The sequence below is a fragment of the Callithrix jacchus genome, chromosome 3 (assembly GCF_049354715.1).
Source record: "Callithrix jacchus isolate 240 chromosome 3, calJac240_pri, whole genome shotgun sequence".
NCBI classification, from domain to species: Eukaryota; Metazoa; Chordata; class Mammalia; order Primates; family Cebidae; genus Callithrix; species Callithrix jacchus.
The window spans coordinates 48,822,826-48,843,178 of NC_133504.1; the positions used below are offsets into that span (position 1 = coordinate 48,822,826).

General features: G+C 38.8%; 1 protein-coding gene across 6 annotated transcripts in view; it reads right to left on the reverse strand.

Moving 5' to 3' along the window:
- ARHGAP10 (Rho GTPase activating protein 10) overlaps positions 1-20,353 on the reverse strand; it is a 345,584-nt gene that overhangs the window by 38,378 nt on the left and 286,853 nt on the right. For all 6 annotated transcript variants that reach the window (XM_078366438.1, XM_054252873.2, XM_035294477.3 and 3 more), the window contains one exon: positions 8,303-8,453. In XM_078366438.1, coding sequence (XP_078222564.1) covers positions 8,303-8,453 — 151 coding nt within the window. The remainder of the gene's footprint in view (positions 1-8,302; positions 8,454-20,353) is intronic.

Consider the following 20,353-nt stretch of genomic DNA (forward strand, 5'->3'; position numbering starts at 1 on the left):
CTCCCTTACAACACAAACCATTTCTTTAATGGAAAGACTAAGAATCATTCGTAAAATTAAAAACTAACACCATTAGGGACCCACAAGACAAAGGGCAATGTCTGCTGACTAGGGAAGAGAAGTTCATAGTTGCCCTTACGTGTACCACTCTAGTAGAGTGATTAAGAACCCAGATCCTGGAATCAGACTGCATGGGTTCCATCCTAGCTCTGTCACAGAGATGGGTGAGTAACTGGCCTTCTCTACGCCTCAGTTTCCTGAACTATAAAATAGGGATAATAATACCACCCTTAGGATTGTTCTGAATATTATCTAAGATTAATAAATATTAGCAATATTACAGCACTTGGTATATAATATGCTAATATGTAACTGTTCAATGTTACTACTCTCCAAATTTTGTATCATGCTCCTGAACTACTAAACATTTTAACAAGAGTATTCCTTTAAAATAGCCAAGATAATAGAGACTTAATCACTATTTCTCTTAAAAAGAAAAAGTAAAAACCATTACCATCATAACATTTCATGCTCTAAAACTTGTGCTGCTGATTTTAAAGACTATTCGCAGATCCAAAATGCCAGCCTCAAAACTCATTTTATTTTCTTGTTGGAGATGGGGTCTTGATGTGTCACCTAGGCTCAGTGGTGCAATCACGGCTCACCACAGCCCAATCTCCCAGGCCCAAGTGATCCTGCTACCTTGGCCTCCCAAAGTGCTGCAATTACAGAAGCCAGCCACTGAGCCTGGCCCCAAATTTCATTTTAATAGGCTTAAAGGGTTATTTTTTTCTTTTTTCAACTAAAGGTGACCATGCAACCCTTCTTAGTACAGCCTGAGAAGGCACAGAGGAAGGTAGAATAAACATGCAGAGGGAACCAGGCTGCAAAGATGCAACCCCAAGCTACGAAAAGCCAACTGGAGATAAATGATAAATACGAGGAGCATTCTCTGGCACTGACTCGGTCTTGCATCATTTCTTTTTCCTCAACAGCTTGTAAGAATTCGGGAAGCAAAACTGAACTGGCCACAGGTTTCCTTTGTTATATTAACTGTACACCACACTCTTAGATCATCGTCATTTAATCATGGGCCATAGAGCTTTCTGAGCAATAGAAGTCACCTGGAATTGACCACACAGAGAAATACCTTCTCCCTGAAGATTTCTGCTCATCTTCCTGGCTATCAGAGAAAACGTTTCAAATCAGTCACTCTTGACAGCCTTAAAATTCCATTTCATTCAGGATAAACAATACTTTGGTTAGTTTGAAAAGATGTTTCTTAGACAGCCCAGCTACCTCCTACGCCACAAGAGTTTCAAAGGGGGCTGTAAAGAGAGTGACAGCTGCTTGAATTCAGAACTAGAAATTAAAATAAAAGCTATTAGAAGTGAAGAAAAAGCTCACTCCACAGGGACACAAGCTTTAAAGAATTTTTCTCTCTTCTATAAATCCAAGTTACCTGCCATGAACTTATTTTCACCACGGAAGCAGCTATGTATTTTTTTAAGGCATTAAATAAGCCTTTTTTGTCCTCCTTCAGAGAAAGGGGTAAATGTGCATCCCACACAGAAGCACAGTTAAGATTACATAGGAAGCAACAGAAGAAGTTGCCTTTTACTTTGTCACTAGCATTGGTGGGGGGAGCACGGAGGGAGGTTTCTGAGGAGACATCAACGCAGGGGAGGCAACCCACATAATTTCTAGGCACGCCACAACTCAATTACAGCCCTGAATTTTCTGGCTGCCTTTTCCAACCCATTGATTTCATCATTGTAAAAGTGAGTTAAGAAATAATCTGTCTACATATGCTGTCACACATTCAAGCCTGGTCTTAGATTAAACTTCACAACACAGTAATTCCATGTCAAGGAATCATAACATTGCTGCGATGAGATGGCAAGAGGCTTCCGGGCTTGAGAAGTTATTACCCAGAGCCCACCCATGAAATGCCATGCAAAAATAAAAAATGATAAGAATAGAGAAAAGACAGATTGCCAATCTTAAAACCAAGATCTGCTTGGCTCAGTTACCTGGACTGATTATAATTCTTCATCAAACTGATAGCATGTTTACAAGGAAACATCAATAGCTACAGAATGTCAACGAAAATCCATGCCAACAATGGTTTTCCAGTGGTACTTTTCACACTTCCATGTAGTTAGCATCCTGCTAACATCATGGGAAACACAGAGTAGTTATAATTCACTTATGAAAGCACATTTTCATAAAGAGGCATTCTATAGATGCTCTCTTGGGAACTGAGATTACAGAGTGCACAGCTGCTGTGAATGTCAGCTATCCAACCTTGGCTTCTAATGAAATAAAGGTCTCACTGTAGTGAGTGGCCTCCCATCCCTTAATATGAGCCTATGGATGAATGTGGATATATGTCCCTGTGAGGTAAAATAGGAGAAAAATGAGCTCTACTTTGCTCATGGTTATTAGACTGCTCTTTTTCTAAGAAGATGGAACATTTTAGTAACTGTTTACTATTTCTCTCTTTCCACTGACTTTCCATATACACTATTTATACCAAGACATTCCACACTCTTTTTTCCTAAACCTATTTTTCAAAGCAGTTACAGATAAGAATACATATTGAACACACTAACAAAATGTCATGTTTCCTTCCTTTTGATGGAAAAATTGTCTATTTTTAAGCTGCAAGGAAAAAACTGATGACAAAATCAAAAACATAAACACAATGATAGATTTTCCTATGAGCCTAAACGGGGGCTAATAATGTCCACTTCATCTGTCTTGACCTCCCCATCTAGTCAGTTAAGAAGTCCCCAATTCACTTTAACATCTCTCCCAGATATCCATTTTATTTTTGCTTCCTAGTGCTAATTCAAGCCCACATCAACCTCAGCCTAAATTACATAATCAGCCTTTTACCACAGCTGCCTTTCGGATTCCTACTGGCAGATTAAGTCAGATTAAGTTCCTTAAATATTGTTTTCAAAATGTTATAACTCTTCTCCCTTGTTGAAAATATTCAGTGGTTCCTCTTAACATTTTAAAACTAAAGTGCCTTTCTCTGGCTTTAAGAATATTACCCTGCAGCAGCAGCTTGAGTTCAAGTGCTTGCTATGTGCCCGACATTATACTAAACACACAACTGAACCTTCTCAATCATCCTCAGTAGTAGATACTATTATTACCCTGATTTTGTAGCTAATAAAATAGATTTAGAGAGGGTAGACAATTTGCCCATGAGTATAGAGTCAGAATTCCCCGGCCCACGCTCCAGTCCACCCATTCATCCCCCTTAGGCTGTCTCTCCTAGGTCTGGCCAAGTCTTCCATATCAGGTCCAGCTATCATTCACAATCTTAAACGTTGTCCCCTTCTAATCAGGGGTCTCCCCTGCCCTCTCACCTGACTCTGGCTCTCTGCTAATGCCATGCCTCAGTCATGCTACTTCCCTCACCTGAAACCCTTTCCCTCCCAACTGCCAAAATAGCTCATTTCAAAGAAACCAGAAAGCCTCCCCTACAGACTTCCCTTCCTCAGAGCTAGCACTGGGCACTTATTACCATGTTGTTTTATATTTCACTGTAGTGATGAACAGAATGGGAATAGAAAATCAGCTCCTTGAAAGGAAAAACTGTGTGGCAAGATGTGGAGCATATAAAAGCTCTTCAACAGACATGTGGTATAATTCTGATTTTCATATCTAGTATAATAAAAAACACTAATAAATGGTAGAGACAAAAAAAAAACTTCCAAATGGCTAACAGCATTCCATCGTTTAGAATTAAAAGTCTACATTTAAAAAGACCTCACAGTGGCCTGGTTTCTAGTTTTCTGTTCTCTTGCTCATGCCTCAAAATTGAACCAGATTCTTTCAACCTACCTAAGATGGCTAATTTATACCATTAGTATTGCTCTAGATGACATGTGATATTTAAATTTTAGTTAATTATTCAAAGTTCTACTGTGATATTACTCAGGCTGAAAGGACCTCTATATATGACTTATTTGCCCTACTTTGATTTTAGAGACTCATCCAGATCAAGGTATGTTCCTACGTGGGACCCAAGGAAATGGTCACGTCTCACTGCTTATCCATCTCTGCCCCACTCAACAGTAGTATTTTCACTTTTTGCTGAGAAGGCTCTGTATCCTCATCACGGTATCTACCACGCTGTAGGACTACAGCAACACATGCTCAACAAAATGTGCTGCAGTTAGCAAATTCATGATCCAAATGTTAAAGTGCCAACCCGACGATACCCAAGTAAGACCAACACTCGAATGCTATTAAATCCTGCCAATTGGCTTGCAAGATGATTTTGTTTTCAACTCGCTATAAGTCATATTTTTTTAAGTTGCTAAATAAGTAAGCTGCTATATTATGTTACAAAAGAAGACAGGCACAGAATACTTAATTACACAAGAAGATACATATAAAATCCAGTTCTGTAAATGTCTAGTTCTGTTTAAAATTAGAGCTAGCATAAAGAAAGAGATTCAGATGGTAATCCTCTTCTCCCCAACTCCCCAAATCTTTGCTTAAAATTTCTTTTGCCTTGAATGAAAAATAACAAAGATCACTTTGATCTCATATAGCCTCCTGAACTTTCCTTGTATTTGGGGGAATTACAACAAACACAACACCCCCTCTTTATGTAAGAGACTGTAAGGACGTGCATTTGGGGTGGGCAAGAGAAAACACACACACAACACATACTTAACATTTTGAGTTATCTTACTAGTAGTTCTAAGGAAATAAAAACATGGGATATAACTTGAAAATGAAATGAAAGCAAACCTTTGATTTCTAATCTTCTTTTTACCACTTAGCAGTCTACCTCATATTTTGCTTTTTCATAACTGACTTAGCCAAATCTACTCAGCTTTGATGTTCATGAGATTATGAAATGCTATATGAAAAATGAGCAATATGGCTTCAACAAAATAAAAGATGAGAATCTCAAAAAGATTTAACAGCTGCTCTAATTTAAGAAAACTAGCCCGATACTATATCCATTTTAGTTTATATTAATCATCAATAAACATCCTTAAGCAAGTATGTAGAATTTTAAAGTCTTTTGCAAGTAAGTTTAATATTATTTAATCATATGTTACAAAGAAAAATAATGAGCATACACAGTATGACTATGGCTAAATGTGCCAATGCCAATGGAAGTCTTTACCAAAGTAAAGATACTCAGTTTATTTAATTAAACTGGTCATCCCTCAATTGGGAGTCAGGGTGAGGTTGAATGAACATAACAAAAAGCATGTCTCACAGCAGAGGATCTCCCCTCCCGCTTCATGCAGGCTGGGTTTTCCTGCATCCAGGCCTATCCTACTGTGGCTCATGCTCTAACAGGTTAGCTGACTCTCTGCTGTTTTTTTGATCTGCCTGATGCTGAACTAAAACCAGTCCTAGTGCGTTCCAAGATTGGCTGTTTGGTACATCACATAGTTTCATACACTACTCAATGTAGAAGAAGAAATAACGTACCACAAACCACTTCACTCAAATACCAAATTTCTGACCAAATCATAGAGCTGAAGAAAATCTCCAGTCATCCAAGCCAGTTCCTCGAATCTTGGCAGATAGTCTACCTAATTTTAAAGCAAAAACTATTCATCCTGGATTCAATTAAGTCAAATTTAACTTATACTACAATGAGTCAAGGGGGTCAGCATATTCATATACAGATTTTCTATCTGTCCCATTACAACTAGAACATTTGGAAAAATAATCAAACAAAGTTGTCTATAATGCATATTTTAGCCCAAACTAGATTAACATGGGAAGTCACTTCACGGCTAACAATAAGAAAAAAATACAGAAAAAGATATTAAACCTTTTGAAACCTTCAAGTCATTTTGACTATTATATGATTCAAGTTACTTAAAAAAAAATTAAGTCCTAATGACAATATACCTTCTTTTGAAAGTAAAGTTTTCAATATGCTAAGTGACTTTCAATAGCATGAATAGTATTTTTAGTATTCTTTTCCTGTATGCTTCCTTTCAAATAAATGTACTCACTTTTCTTCATTTTCTTTTTTTTCTATAATATGTAAAACATAAAAGACTACAACAAAATACAAACCTTACTTTGTTCTCTCTGAAATAACTTTTTTTCCACACAACTAAATCTTAACTACAAATAAATGAGGGCAAGGAAGAATAATAGTTTTAAGTTGACTTATCATATAACCTCTAAGATAAGATAAAATCAGTCTATGACCAAACGTTAAGAGTTTTCCTGATTCTGAAGACTTAAAAAAAAAAAAAACCCAACGTTGCAATCAAGAGGGATGAATAAAAGCTATAAAATACTTCATAAAGTATAAAAGATTAAATCACTCTATGACCAAACTTAAGAGTTTTCCCAATTCTGACAACTTTCCAAAAACAAAAAACAAACTAAAAAGACCTTATGTTGCAACCAAGGATGAATATAAAGCTATAAAATACTTCATAAAATGCAAAATGTAGAACAAATCATATAAATAATGAATGCAAAAACCAGACTAAAGAAGCTGAGTACCTGACAATCTTTTCCCTTAAAAATCAAGTGATTGTAACGAATTATTTTATCACCTACAAGTTAGGAAGGCTATGATTATCCACTAACTTGAGTGTTCCCATAAGAGATGGTGCCAAATACCACTACAGAAGCTTCTTACCATTAATAATCACTTAGCAATCCAATGATCAAAAGGTGAATCCACTAAATAAATGTGACCGGATATTATTATTCCATTGCTAAGAACATCAAAATAGTAGAAGTGATCCTAAGACAAAAATGTCCTTCTTTAATCATCTCCCTCATAAAACAGTCAATTCCATTTTGCTCAAGGGCCAATGAGCCATTTGAGGTATTCTGTGTCCTCTTGATTTCTTGTTCCTTTCCTACTTTCCAACATTTGCTTATTTCACTATTTATGAACACTTCCACCAGAGGACAAGTGAGATGTAAGAGAGGGTACAATTCAAACCAGTCAGTTTTACTCCTTATTAGCAACTCTGCTGAGAAAGAATGAACATGAGAAAGAGACAGAATTAAAAAGTTAGCTGGGATCAGGTCTAAAAGGAAGTTCTGAAATTATAGCTTAATTTTGATGATTCATGCCCTTCCACTGGAAATTAAGTATCTGATTGTAAAACGAGTATTTGTATCATATGTATGTATGTCTTAAGCAATATAAAAGAATCCCAGAACGTTTTAAACCACCTGTGTCATTACAGGAGGCATTCCGAGTCTTTCTAGAGATGCCTGTAAGTCAGGTGAGCTGAAGACAGTTGCCACCTGCTTTCGTGAATCTCTGGACATTAACCACCTGGCCATATGCACATGCAGACACCTATGACAATGGCACCGTTATTTGTTCCCATCCTCATCCCCTTCCTTCCTTTGCTAATCATCTCACCCTTCCCAATTTTTTTTCTTAAAGGACCAGAAGAAGAATGAAGTCTACTTTCAAATTCAGCAAATGTTTTCAATAAAGAGAAAGGCCTCAGAACACAAGTCACAGCTTCAGGCTGCACGCTGAAAACCCAAGTTTGGATACCAGAATCATCCTATTCTCACACCAATAACCACATGGTTACAAATCAGCAGTGGGAGGCCTGTGCACAGCTCCCAGTCTTGTTTTGTATGGATCAGTGTTGAAAACTTAGATTTCTAGGCTCGTAAAAACTGGGCAATCTGGCAACACTGAAACAACACGGCCACATGGCAACGATTAGCTGGAACAGGGTGGCTCGGATGGGACACGAGAACTTCCACTGGCCAGGGTTCCACTGCAGCCCAGTTCCCACAAGCCTGGCCTGGATAGGCAAGTCAACCTGCCACCCCTGCCATAAGATGAAGCATTCTGCCTGATGTGAAAGTCAGAAAAATGGGGCAAGTAAGACACATAAGCTGTAAACGTCTGTGCGATGGTGAACTGTGCCTTTAATCTAGATGCATTTAACATGAGACTCCATCCGCTTCTCTCATAAAAGATCTGCTTTAATTTTAGTTCCCCTTCCATTTGTCTCAGGGTTATGTAACCTCACAGGAGGTCACACAAGTTTCCAAAAAAAGAAATTTAAGCTGTCTTTTAAAAATAAAAAAAGAACCACGCATAACAAAGACAAACAAAACTGAAACTTGCGTTATCACCCTGACAAAAAAGCTTCATTCTCCCTGTTAATCTCAAAATTATAATCTTAAGGGAAGAAGCAATTAAAACACAGATGACAGAAAACTGTGGCCTGCCCTGAGGATATATGATATGCCATACTCTCAACATGCCATCAAGCAAAAAATATCATTAACATCTTACTATCTTCCAGCTCAAGACAAAGATTGTAGACGGCCACGGGCCTCTTGGTTCTCTGGCCTTGTCTCTTCGACTGCCTTGGTGGTGCATTCGGGGGTGATGACGACAGGCAGGTGGGCTCAGGGAATGTGGTATCAGGCGGTGTCCGAAAAATCTGCCATCAAAGCATAGAGGACATGAATTACGTATCATGAACAGAAACCTGTATGCAAACCAGTATCAACATTTGATTTGGAGTTCATTCAATTCAGGCTAGAGCCCAAAATCCATTCCTTCAAATGAAGGGAGGAGGTCATAGCCTTTTATATTTTTAACAGAAGATTCCAAAATAAAAATCTCTGATTAAATTTAAGTCAAAACAACATCAGATTGTTACACATCAAATAAGTCATTCCAAAACTAAACAAGTACAACTATCTTTAGCAGGTATAGACAGTACCACAGCCCTTCATCTCCAAAGGAAGCAGCCAGGATAAAACATTAAAAACAAATATTCCATTACATTTTACAGGTTATATTTACACCAAAACGCTGGTCTCAGTTTTTTCCAAACTACGTAAACAGAAACAGATGACTGCAAATACTTTTTACACATTTAAAAATAGCCGATGCTTATGAAATTACCTTTCTAGATTCCCATTTATATTTTTCATAAAATGTTTTCTAGATTTTATCAATTCATTTAATACTCTCTAACCCCTCTTTTATTTCCCTTTTCATTTATGAAACCCAGAATAGTAGCACCTTGATTTATCTACAATGTCATTCATATATCAGTAATAATAACATTAATTAAAATCTGCTGCTCCTCTGCTTAGCAAATTTCTTTTTAGAAAACCAATTTGTGCCACAAGGGAAAGTATATCATACAGAAGTGATTGATAATAGACCCTCCATAGCTGCCGAGACCTCAGTTCAGAGGTTTCTTTCCAACAAAACTGCAGGCCCTTCATCCTTCGATAAAGTCATAAAGTAAAATACATTAGAGATATCAACGTAACAGAAGCTGCATCTCCAAAGGGCTGACATTCCTCAGGTGGAAGCAGAAAACAGGAAGAAAGTCAGTTAGCTTTAAACAATACATGAATATAAAACCCTCAGATAGCTAATGTATGCAGGGCTTAAAACTGAGAGGGCAGATTGATAGGTGCAGCAAACCACCATGTATACCTATGTAACAAACCTGCACGCTCTGCACATGTATCCCAGAACTTAAAGTATAATTTTAGGAAAAAAGTACTGTGTAATTGTCCCACCGCTGTTTTATATATTTTTAATATTAAAAGAAACAGCGGCACACAACCTGTGATACAAGTGAGGGCGTATCCCTTACATATGTGTATTGCTGAACAACTAACAACGATGTTGGAGTTTTAATTGAACAGTCTAAAAGTTCACATCTAAAAACTATTATATACCAATATAAATAGGCTATTTCAAGAGAGCATTTCCTTTATAGTCCCATACTGCCCCCTCATGTGTAAATGAAATTTTTAAAAAATGATTTCAATTACTACAGACAAACATGTGCTAGTGAACATTTAGTTTATTGTTCCAACTGGTAACCTGCTAACACCGTGTTTCCACAAATCTGTGTTCCAGTAGGCCGCTCTGGTCAACAGCAAACTCCTATCTGCCTGAAAAACCCTCTGCTGCCTGGACTACCATCCACAGCTGGGTTTACTGCCATCTGTCATTGCTCAGATGTAAGAAGGTTGTGGGGTGCTGGGAACGGAGAGCAGTTAGGTTGAGAAGTCCGATAATAGTGAAGGAGAGAAGAAAAAAGCCAGGGAACATGACTCCAATGCGGGAAAAAAAAGGCACCTGTAACCAACATTTAAAACAGCTCCCTGGCTTACCCATTAATATGTTTGATGTTTACAAATACAGCCAATGGCTCCGGGAGATGTCACCAGAATAGAAAACCAAACCATACACAGAGCCAGTATATCCAAAGCATAAATTAGCAATGAAAAAGTTATAATCCAACAACTGGTGCTGGATAGATGACAACCTTCCAAACACACCTCCTTCTAGGATCATACTGACTGGAATGGTGCAAATGCTGAAAACTGTCCCACCTCTTTCCTCCAGTTTGAAGTAAGGGTGTTGGGGAAAGGGTGTGGGAGGTGAGATGTGGAGGCAACCCCAATCTGCAGAGCCAGACTACCAAGCAAAATAAGACCCTGCTGAGGACTGACCTTAGTCCTTCCCAGCATCTCAGTCCAAATCCCAGGGCTGGGTCCACCCCAGGCTGGTCTCCAGAAATCTTAGGCAGTATTTAGCTCACATCAGAGTATTTTGGAATGGGGACCAGGCTTTGGGGTCTGTTTGGTTTTCTTTGGTTTACATCTTAAAGCTCCTCAGGTGATTCTTTTGTGTAGCCTAGACTAAGAAACAGTGATTTAGATATAGGCATTCCACATTATTTTACACTTGTCTCAGATGAACAAAAGTCAAAATCAAAACACCAGAAAATGCAAGTGTAAATGAGTTCAACCATTGAGGAAGACAGTTTGGTGATTCCTCCAAGATTTAGAAAGAAATATTAATACCATCTGACTCAGCAATCTCATTACTGGGTATATACTCAAAGAAACGCAAGTCATTCTGTTATAAAGATACATGCACGTCTATGTTCACTACAACACTATTCATAATACTGAAGACATGGAATCAACCCAAATACCCATCAATAATAGATAGGATAAAGAAAATGTGGCACATATATATTATAGAATACTATGCAGTCCTCAAAAGATTCTGTCCTTTGCAGGGACATGGATGGAGCTGGAAGCCATTAACCTCAGCAAACCAATGTAGGAACTAAACAAAACAAACACCGCATGTTCTCACTTATCAGTAGGAGCTAAACAAGGAGAACCCATGGACACATGGGAAGAAACACACACTGGGGCCTGTCAGGGGGGGAAGGGGGAGGGAGAGCATCAGGAAGAATAGCTGATGCATGCTGGGCTTAATACCTAGGTGATGGGTTGACAGGTGCAGCCATCACCATGACAAACATTTACCTATGTTAAGAAACCTGTACATCCTGCACGTTTCCCAGAACTTAAAAGTTGAAGGAAAAAAATTTTTTCATAAAATTTGGCACTGTACACATATAATCAATTCCTTGGACCATGCCAAGTCCTAATGAGGCATAAAATATGTCTAAGATTCTAAACACCAACCCCACCCTCAATAAGCTCTGTGTTGTATAGGCTGAATACAACATCCCAAATCCAAAACTCTGAAATCTGAAACACTCCAAAATCTGTAACTTTTGAGCACTGACATGACACTCAAAAGAAATGCTCATTGGAGCATTTTGAATTTCAGATTTTCGTATTTGTAATACTCAACTATTACACATAATACAAATATTCACAATCAAAATTCATAATACTTCTGGTCCTAAGCATTTCTATTAAGGGATACTCCACCTGTATTAGCATTTGAGAAAGATACTAGCATCCCGATTAACATGGCTAGCAAGTCACAGATGCTGATCTGAAATAGCACATTCCTGGCTTTTAAATCTTAACAGTTATGGAAGTTTAGACATATTTCCTAACACACTGTATCTCATCTTCTCGTGTGTACGATGAGAACCACAATGCCTGTACTATAAAGATTGTGACATCATGTTTATAAAGTGTTCAGCACAGTGCCTGGCACACAGTAACCAGAAATAAATGGTAGCTAGTTGTATTTGTAATATAACTGCAACAGTAAACAATTATAAAAATTAATTCAGACCCTCATGACTCCATTCAACTGCTGTTTTAGAGAGCACTAATTTCTTGGAGTCTTGAATATTCCCCAAATTCAGTGCTTTGAGCCAAGTTATTCTAAAGTGCTCTGGAAAAGGACATCAAGCAATAGGCTAAAGAAAAGTAACAAATGGAGCACCTTTTCAAAATCCCCAGGTAATCTAGAATCAAACAATTGTTTCCTATATTTATTTCTACACTTTAGCACTGAAATTTTGGATATAAATTACTTCCTAGCTCATTTAATATATTTAACATTTAATAAATACCTACTAGGTGGCAAGATTTCTCATAAGCAGTTTAATAATCTCAACAGCCTTTGAGGTAAGTACTGCTCCCCACATTTTACAAATAAGAAAAACTCAAAAATTAAACAATTAGCCCAAGTCTCCACGGGTTCAAAATGGTAGAGTTGGCATCTGAAGTCAGCTTTTATTCCAAAGTGCCTGCTGCCAAATTATAAAAATATTATAGGTTTATGAAACAAACAACATTTAATTCTTAGGGGAAAATATCACCAGCTAGTAGGTATCTGTTTAAAAAGAGTAAAATGGGGAATAGCTGCATAAACTCACCATCACTGTGCTCTACCCTGCTACGGTTCTGAGAAGGTATTACCTTCATATGCATTTACTTTGTCTTTCAACGCCCCAGTTCTGAAGCCTTTTTTTTTAAATGATACAAAGCCATACTCTGCTGGTCTCTCTGAAACACCAGGAATGACTTAAAGGGACACTGTTTCTAGATCTACAAGAACAGCAAATAGCAAAACCATTTACTTTAAAATTCTGACCTGTGATTTTGGCAATCAAATTCTAGAAGATAAAATGTAGTTTATCTTATTCTACATTGCCAAGATGTGTGTCATCTCTAAATATAATACTGATTTGCCAATTCTAGAACCACTGCCTAGATGCAAATTCTTCTTAGTGCCCAGGTCTCTTTCTAAGATTATCCAGCTCTCCCAACTTTCCTGGCATCACACCTCTTGTTCTAGGAGAGATGAACTCATCTTAAGCAATATTGAGAATCAAGAGATTACATCTATGCAAAACTTCTTTTTCTTCCCTAGGGTAAAAATTACTTCCCAGCACCTACATATTTACAACATAAGAAAAACTCAAATCTGATAATCCAATGACAAAAAACGCTTCATGCGTAGGCATGCCAGGTAAAGAAGTGCTTGCTTACTCAGGTCTCCTAAAAGTGTCAGCACAAACAGAAGTCTGGCACTGCTGTTCAGAGTTACAGATTCCTCAGACACAACACAATGGATGTTTATTCCCATGGGACTCAGCCATTTATATAAATCCCTCCCCAAGTCCTTCATACTCTGCTACCAGGAGCCACATGAGGAAATGACTGCACCACTCTGCCAGAAATACTTTGCTGATGGTCTCTGAAAATTTTGCTTTAGCATACAACTCAAACCTGCAGCATTTGATTCAACCGAATTAATAAAAATTCAAGTCCACAGTATCTATCTATGTAATGATATCATACTTCCTCTCCCTGAATTCCTTTACATACACACACACACACACACACACACACACACATATATATGGTTCCCGGCTCATAACTATCACAGCTCTTATAATAATGTTGGGTGTTTTAGCCTTAGAAGCAGGCCTGTGGAAACTGAATCTCCTCTCTTCTCTCTCTCTCTCTCTCTCTCTCTGTCTCTCTCTCTCTCTCTCTCAAGGAAGGTCAAGAAATTCTATAAGACCTCCATTTCACAAGGGGTCTCACTCCATATTCTGGAAGAGGAAATGCTGTACAGAGAGGCCAAGAAGAATCTGAGGAGTCGGGCGTTGTTGGGTTTCTCTATCTCATTCCATTAGCAATTTTATTGTACACTTTTTGTACAATTTTATTTCTGCTTGGTGGTCAATCATGCCCATCCAGTAAAGTCTCCACAAATGGCCCAAGAGGGTAGAATATGAAAAGCTTCTGGAGAGCTGCACACAGAGGTTCCTCACCAGGGGGAGGCATGGAGGCTCTGAGCCCCCTCCTCCATAGCTCACCCTATGCATCTATCCATATTCCTTGCAATATCCTTTATTTTATTTTTACTTCTCTGAGACAGAGTTTCACGCTGTCACCGAGGCTGGAGTGCTGCAATCTTGGCTTACTACAATCTCCGCCACAGGCTTAAGTGATTCTCTTACCTCGGCCTCCCAAGTAGCTGGGATTACAGGCGTGCACCACCACACCCAGCTATTTTTTTTTTTTTTTTAGTAGAGAGGAGGTTTCACCATGTTGCCCAGGCTGGCCTCAAGTGATCTGCCTGCTGCGGCCTCCCAAAGCGTGCGATGTCTTTTATAATAAATCGGTAAATGTGTTTGAGTTCTGTGAGCCACTCCAGCAAATTAATCAAAACCAAAGCACGAAGTAGAAGCCAGTCAGTCAGAATTTCTGGATGCCTGGACTTGCAACTGGCAGGCAGTCTTGGGGACTAAGCCCTCAATCTGTGGCATCTGATGCTACCTTCAAGTTGATAGTATTAGAATGGAATGGGAGGGCACCTAGTGGGTGCTCACTGTAGAGCTGATTGCTAGCTTAGTGTGTGGGGAAAACCCCACACATCTGGACAAAGAAATTTTCTGTGTTGATTGCTGTGGTATAAGAATAGAGGAAAAGGCAATTTGCATTTTTCCCCTCCTTAAGTCTTTTCTTTCTTTCAGAGAAAGGGTCTTGCTCTGTTGCCCAAGCTGGAGCACAGTGTCACAATCATAGTTCACTGCATCCTTGAACTCCTGGGCTCAAGCACTCCTCCTGCCTCAGCCTCTTAAGTAGTTAGGACTTCAGGTGTGTGCCAACACAACCAAATGAGTTTTCACATTTCTGTAGAGACAGGGTCTCGTTCTGTCACCCAGGCTAATCTCAAACTCCTGGTTTCAAGTGATCCTCCCACCCCAGCCTCTCAAAGCACTGGGATTACAGGCACGAGTCATGGCATCTAGCTCCAGTAATTTTTTAAAAAGACGTTTCCACCAATGAGGTTCCTGGTCCTTATTATGATAGAAAGATTATAAGTATGTGACTAGGTTGGCTCCAAGGTAACCCAAACTTCCACCTACGATGTAAGCTCAGAGTAGTTACTATGTGAACAGTACACGGAGAGCACTGAAAACCTTTGCCAGCTCTCTGTCCTTGAATCACCATGACTAAATATGGATTCTTTCTAGAAAACTTAACTAGAATTGATGACAGGGTCTGACAGTAAAATGCCAGTTGGGTTCAGGCTTGAGGCCAGAAATACCCTAAGGCTTCATGTTTGTTCTAGTTCATTAAAACACACAGTCTTGGAGCTGGAAAGTATCCTGGTTATCCCTTAGGCCAACCCTATTATTTCACAGTTGGACAAACTGAGACCCCGTGGTTAAAGGTTTGCTCATATTCACATAACTAGTCAGTGGCAGAGTCAGACCTTACTTCCAGAGCAGGCCCAAGACCAACTGCTACTTCCTATCTTGCTGGCTCTGAACCTTTCTTTCCAATGAAGTACCCTTCATGCATGTACTTCCTCTCTGGGGCAGATTTTGCTGAACAGCTGAAATTCCTCAGTGATTTCCTATGCATTACAGATACAACAGTTTGACAGTAGAGCAAGTTAAGGGTCCTGTCTGGAGTCCTGCTGCTATCTCTCAGTATGAAGCCCTCTCTACCATGTCCCAGGAGATGGAGAAAGGCAGCCAGGAGAAAAGAGAGGGGAAGAAGGGAACAGGAGACATTCCCCTGACAGGGCTAATCCATCCCACAGGCTCAGGCCCCGACTTAGCATGAGCTTTTCAAAAAACATCTTCAACTTTGGTTTACAACTAAAAGAAGAAACAAGTATGTCTCTACAATATGGTAGAGTTTCTGTTTTTTTTTTTTTTTTTTGAGACAGTTTTTTGCTCTTGCTCTTGTTGCCCTGGCTGGAGCGCAATGCTCTGGCTGGAGCGCAATGGCATGACCTCAGCTTACCATAACCTCCACCTTGTGGGTTCAAGAGATTCTCCTGCTCCAGTTTCCCAAGCAGCTGGGATTACGTGTGCGCACCACCACACCCGGCTAATTTTATATTTTTAGTAGAGACAGGGTTTCTCTATGTTGGTCAGGCTGGTCTTAACTCCCAACCTCAGGTGACCTGCCCGCCTTGGCCTCCCAAAGTGCTGGGATTACAAGTGTGAACCACCACACCAGGTTGAGTTTCTGTTCCTCTAAATTGTTTTAAGTTTTATTTCAGGAAACATTTTCACATCCCTTTCCCAAGTTCCAGTGGGACATACCATGTTGATTTCAGTAGCACTCTACATGCAAAATAGAGTGATACATAACCAAGTTTATTTTTTGCATTAAATATTTCAGCATATTGACAACCTTTATCAATTGAACTTCATAAAGTACAACACACTCCAGAACTACTCCACCCATAGGCATTTTCAATGCCACTAACTATGGACAAAACATCAGTGCCCTGCTTCTTCCCGTGTTTCACGAAGACCAACAGAGTAATAACTTTGATACCATGCTCAGAACTAAATGGCATTAAAGAAATTTTCAAATTTTCACTACATAAACTTTCCCCAATCTACATAAGGTGAACCTCTTCTGATTAAGCCAAAGCTGCATCACTGTTATGTTCATGGTGTGAACATATATGCCCAATTATAAAATGTTTTCTGGTTTGCAAACCTTTAAAAACACTCCAGGTACAGGTCTATCAATTTGCACCTGCAAACATATAGAAAACACAGCATATGATTTCCAAAGTTAGAAGGATACAATTCCCTAAATATAGCTGTAATGTTGGTTTTCATAACCCAAATGTCTACAAATACCCTTCGGTGAATAAAAAGCCAAAGCTGTTTTTTCAAATGTGTCCTTTCCTCACATGCAAACAAAAAGTTTACATTTCAATAATAAACGCCTCGAATGACATTAATAAAATATACTCTATGTCAACTATAAGGCATACTCCATACACGACATTCCGTTTTTTTCTCCTCTTCTTTCTCCTCCTTCAATGTTGGTTACTTCTTTTGAGGTTCCTTTTCTTCTCTCTTTTCACCCTTCTTTCTGAGCCTCAAGCCTCCCTTCAAAATCACTGGGTCCTACTAGCAGCACAGCAGATGAAAACACAGTAAATGTACCAATGGCAGTCCCAAAGACCTGAGGATCCCCAGGAAGAGGACTTCCTCCCTTGGGCTAGTAAGAACCCTGATAAAAAGGAGTCCTCCTTAAATGACACTGGTCGAACTTTAAATTGAGTGTAAGTAAACACATTTACAACTAACTGAACTCATCATCTTGGAAATTTCCAAGATGAATGGTATTTTTCTTTTGGAATACAAGCCACAACCCCTAGTCATTTGGGCAGGCTAGAGTAACTTTTCCTAGAAAGAAAAAATAAGCCATGGACCTAGTCATTCTCAGAAGGAAATGTGTAAATTTTAGTCACAGTAAAGAACACATCTCTTGAAGGCATGTATATGTATTTATCAGAATCATCTGAAACCTTTTACAAATATGCATGTTTACAGGAATGGCTTACATATTTAAGAGAGAATGCAGTATTTTCTTTTTTCTGTTTTCTTTTTTCTATTTTAGCTCTCACAAAAATAAAACACCTAAAGCAAATTCATGTTTTGAAAGTGGTCAATGGTGGCACTTTAGGAAAAGCTGAACTGGGGGTGCGGAGCAGATTATTATCAGCTTTCATACTGAATCACTGTTTCTAAAATTTATAGGAAGAGTTTTTTTGTTTTTCTGAGTTGGAATCTTGCTCTGTCACCAGGCTGGAGTGTAGTGGCGTGATCTCAGCTCACTGCAATCTCTGCCTCCTGGGTTCAAGTGATTCCCCTGCCTCAGCCTCCTGAGTAGCTGGGACTACAGGCACACACTCCCATGCCTGGCTAATTTTTTGTATTTTAGTAGAGACAGGGTTTCACCATGTTGGCAAAGTAGTCTTGATCTCCTGGCCTCGTGATCTGCCTGCCTTGGCCTCCCAAAGTGCTGTGATTACAGGCATCAGCCACCACGCCTGGCCGCTTTTGTTTTTAATTGATAAACATTTTTCCCAAATTACAATTTATTCATGTTACAAAGGTGATAACTAATACACATTATATTCCTTGTAGAAATGTTGGTAAACACAAAGAAGCTCTTGAAAGGTTAAAAAAAAAAAAACAAAACAGATACTCATCGTCCCCCACACAAGAAACACTTCTATAAAATTTTGATGAATATTTTTTAGGGTCTTTTTCCTTTTCTTGCAACATTTTGTCATTATAAAGAAGAAAACAGTCAATATATTTCATACAACTATATATGAATCTTAGGTTCCTAGAATTTATTCAGTCCTAGAATTTATTCCGTCCCATGCAGAACCCATGGCCTCTGCAATATATGGGTTAGTACAAAAGTAACTGTGGTTTTTTTACAATTACTTTTGCACCAACTTAATCTATTAAGACTAAACTTTGAGGCAAGATTCGATTTCTAAACACATTGAGACACAGCTAGATTTTACCATCCAATTGAAATGTTTCTAATCAAGGGTTTAGAAAATCTGCAAGAATACATTTTAAAAACGTTCCAAACAGCACACTGTTCCCACTCTCACCCCTGTCAACTTAAGTCTATGTGAGGTCACACATACTAGGGCCAGGCACCAGCCTCTCCTTCAGTGTGAACTGTGCAATTCAGTTTAAGAAGTCTTACTTATAATGACAAAGCATAATCTTTACCTGGCTCCTGCACCTTAAAAGGTATAAAGGTTCCCACTTAGATTCTCGGATGACCCATTGATTTGGAACTTGCTGCCTCTCAGACATAGCAGCCATGCCCCAAAAGCACAGGGGGAGATTTCTCTCAGTGGGCATCACTTCACTTAGGCCTTGGACCAATTTTGACATAAATGTTTGCAATCATAATAAATGAAGTAATGGCACACTGTCAGGTGCATCCCCTTAATTCACAGGAGAGAGAAAAGTCAGGATAACAGCCATAGAACCACACACACAGGAAAATAGAATGCTATCATCTGTATTATTGTTGACATGCTAATAATTGTTCGGCACTTCCATCAGTAAGACACAACCCACCTGTCAAACTGGGTCATGCATGCTTATCTTTGTCTAAGAAAGGATTTTAAGAACCCAGCACTGTCTGTTATCCTTATGTGTTTAGTTACTAGGAGATTAGCACATAAAGATTTTTATGTAATTTAAATCCCAACTAATAAACATAAAGGAGCCAACAATGGATGCTAAAACCAACTGGCTACAGTTTCCAAGGAAAAGGATTCTTAAATATTCTCTAGGTATCTTCTGATGGATTGCAGTTAATTCCAAAGAGAAAATGGGTATATTTACAGTTAGGAAATAAAGCAGTCACTAACAGTGGTAATTTTAAAACATGGACACAAATCCTTTGACATTCTTTCTGTCAAGAGATGGAGTCTATCTCCTCACCTCAGACTCCCCTAATCTGGGCAGGTTCCTGAGTGCTTCAATAAATAGCTGATGTGAAAGTGAACTATATATGACTTCTGATGCTCAGTCATGAAAGGTCCAACAGTCTCTAGGTTATTTGCTAGAACACTCACTTGGAGCCCTTAGGCAGCCATGTCTGCGAGGAAGCTCAAGCTACATGAAGAGGCCACATGTAGGTGCTGTGCTCAGTGGTTCCAGGGGAGCCCAGCCTATAACTCAGCTCAGCATAGGCACCAGATATGAGTGCAGAAGCCTCCAGATGATTTCGACCCACAGCTATTCAAAGTGTCCCAGCTGAAGCCCCAGACATCAAGAAGCAGAGACAAGCTAAGCTCACCCTGCCTTGCCTCGATCTGTCTGTATATCATGAAAATAACAAGATTGGTTGTTTTAAAACACTAGATTTGGGGGTGATTTGCTATGGTCTGATAAATAACCAGAATAACACTTAACCAAGGAATAAAGGTAAACTCCACCAATAATGGAACAAACCGACATCATGTGCCTCTTGATGTGATACACTTAGAAGAATCAGCATCATTTATGTACCTCCCAAAAATATATAACTAGAATCTAATTGTGAAGAGTCAAATTAAAGATCATTTTATAAAACAATTGTCCTGTACACTTCAAAAGTGCCAATATCATGAAAGACTAAGGCTGAGAAACGATTCTAAATTAAAGAAGACTAAGGTGGCATGGCAATTATTAAATATAATGTATAATCCTAGATTGGGGGCAATTTTTCTATTAAAAATGTCATTGAGTTTTTTCTTCCCAAATAACTTTTCATC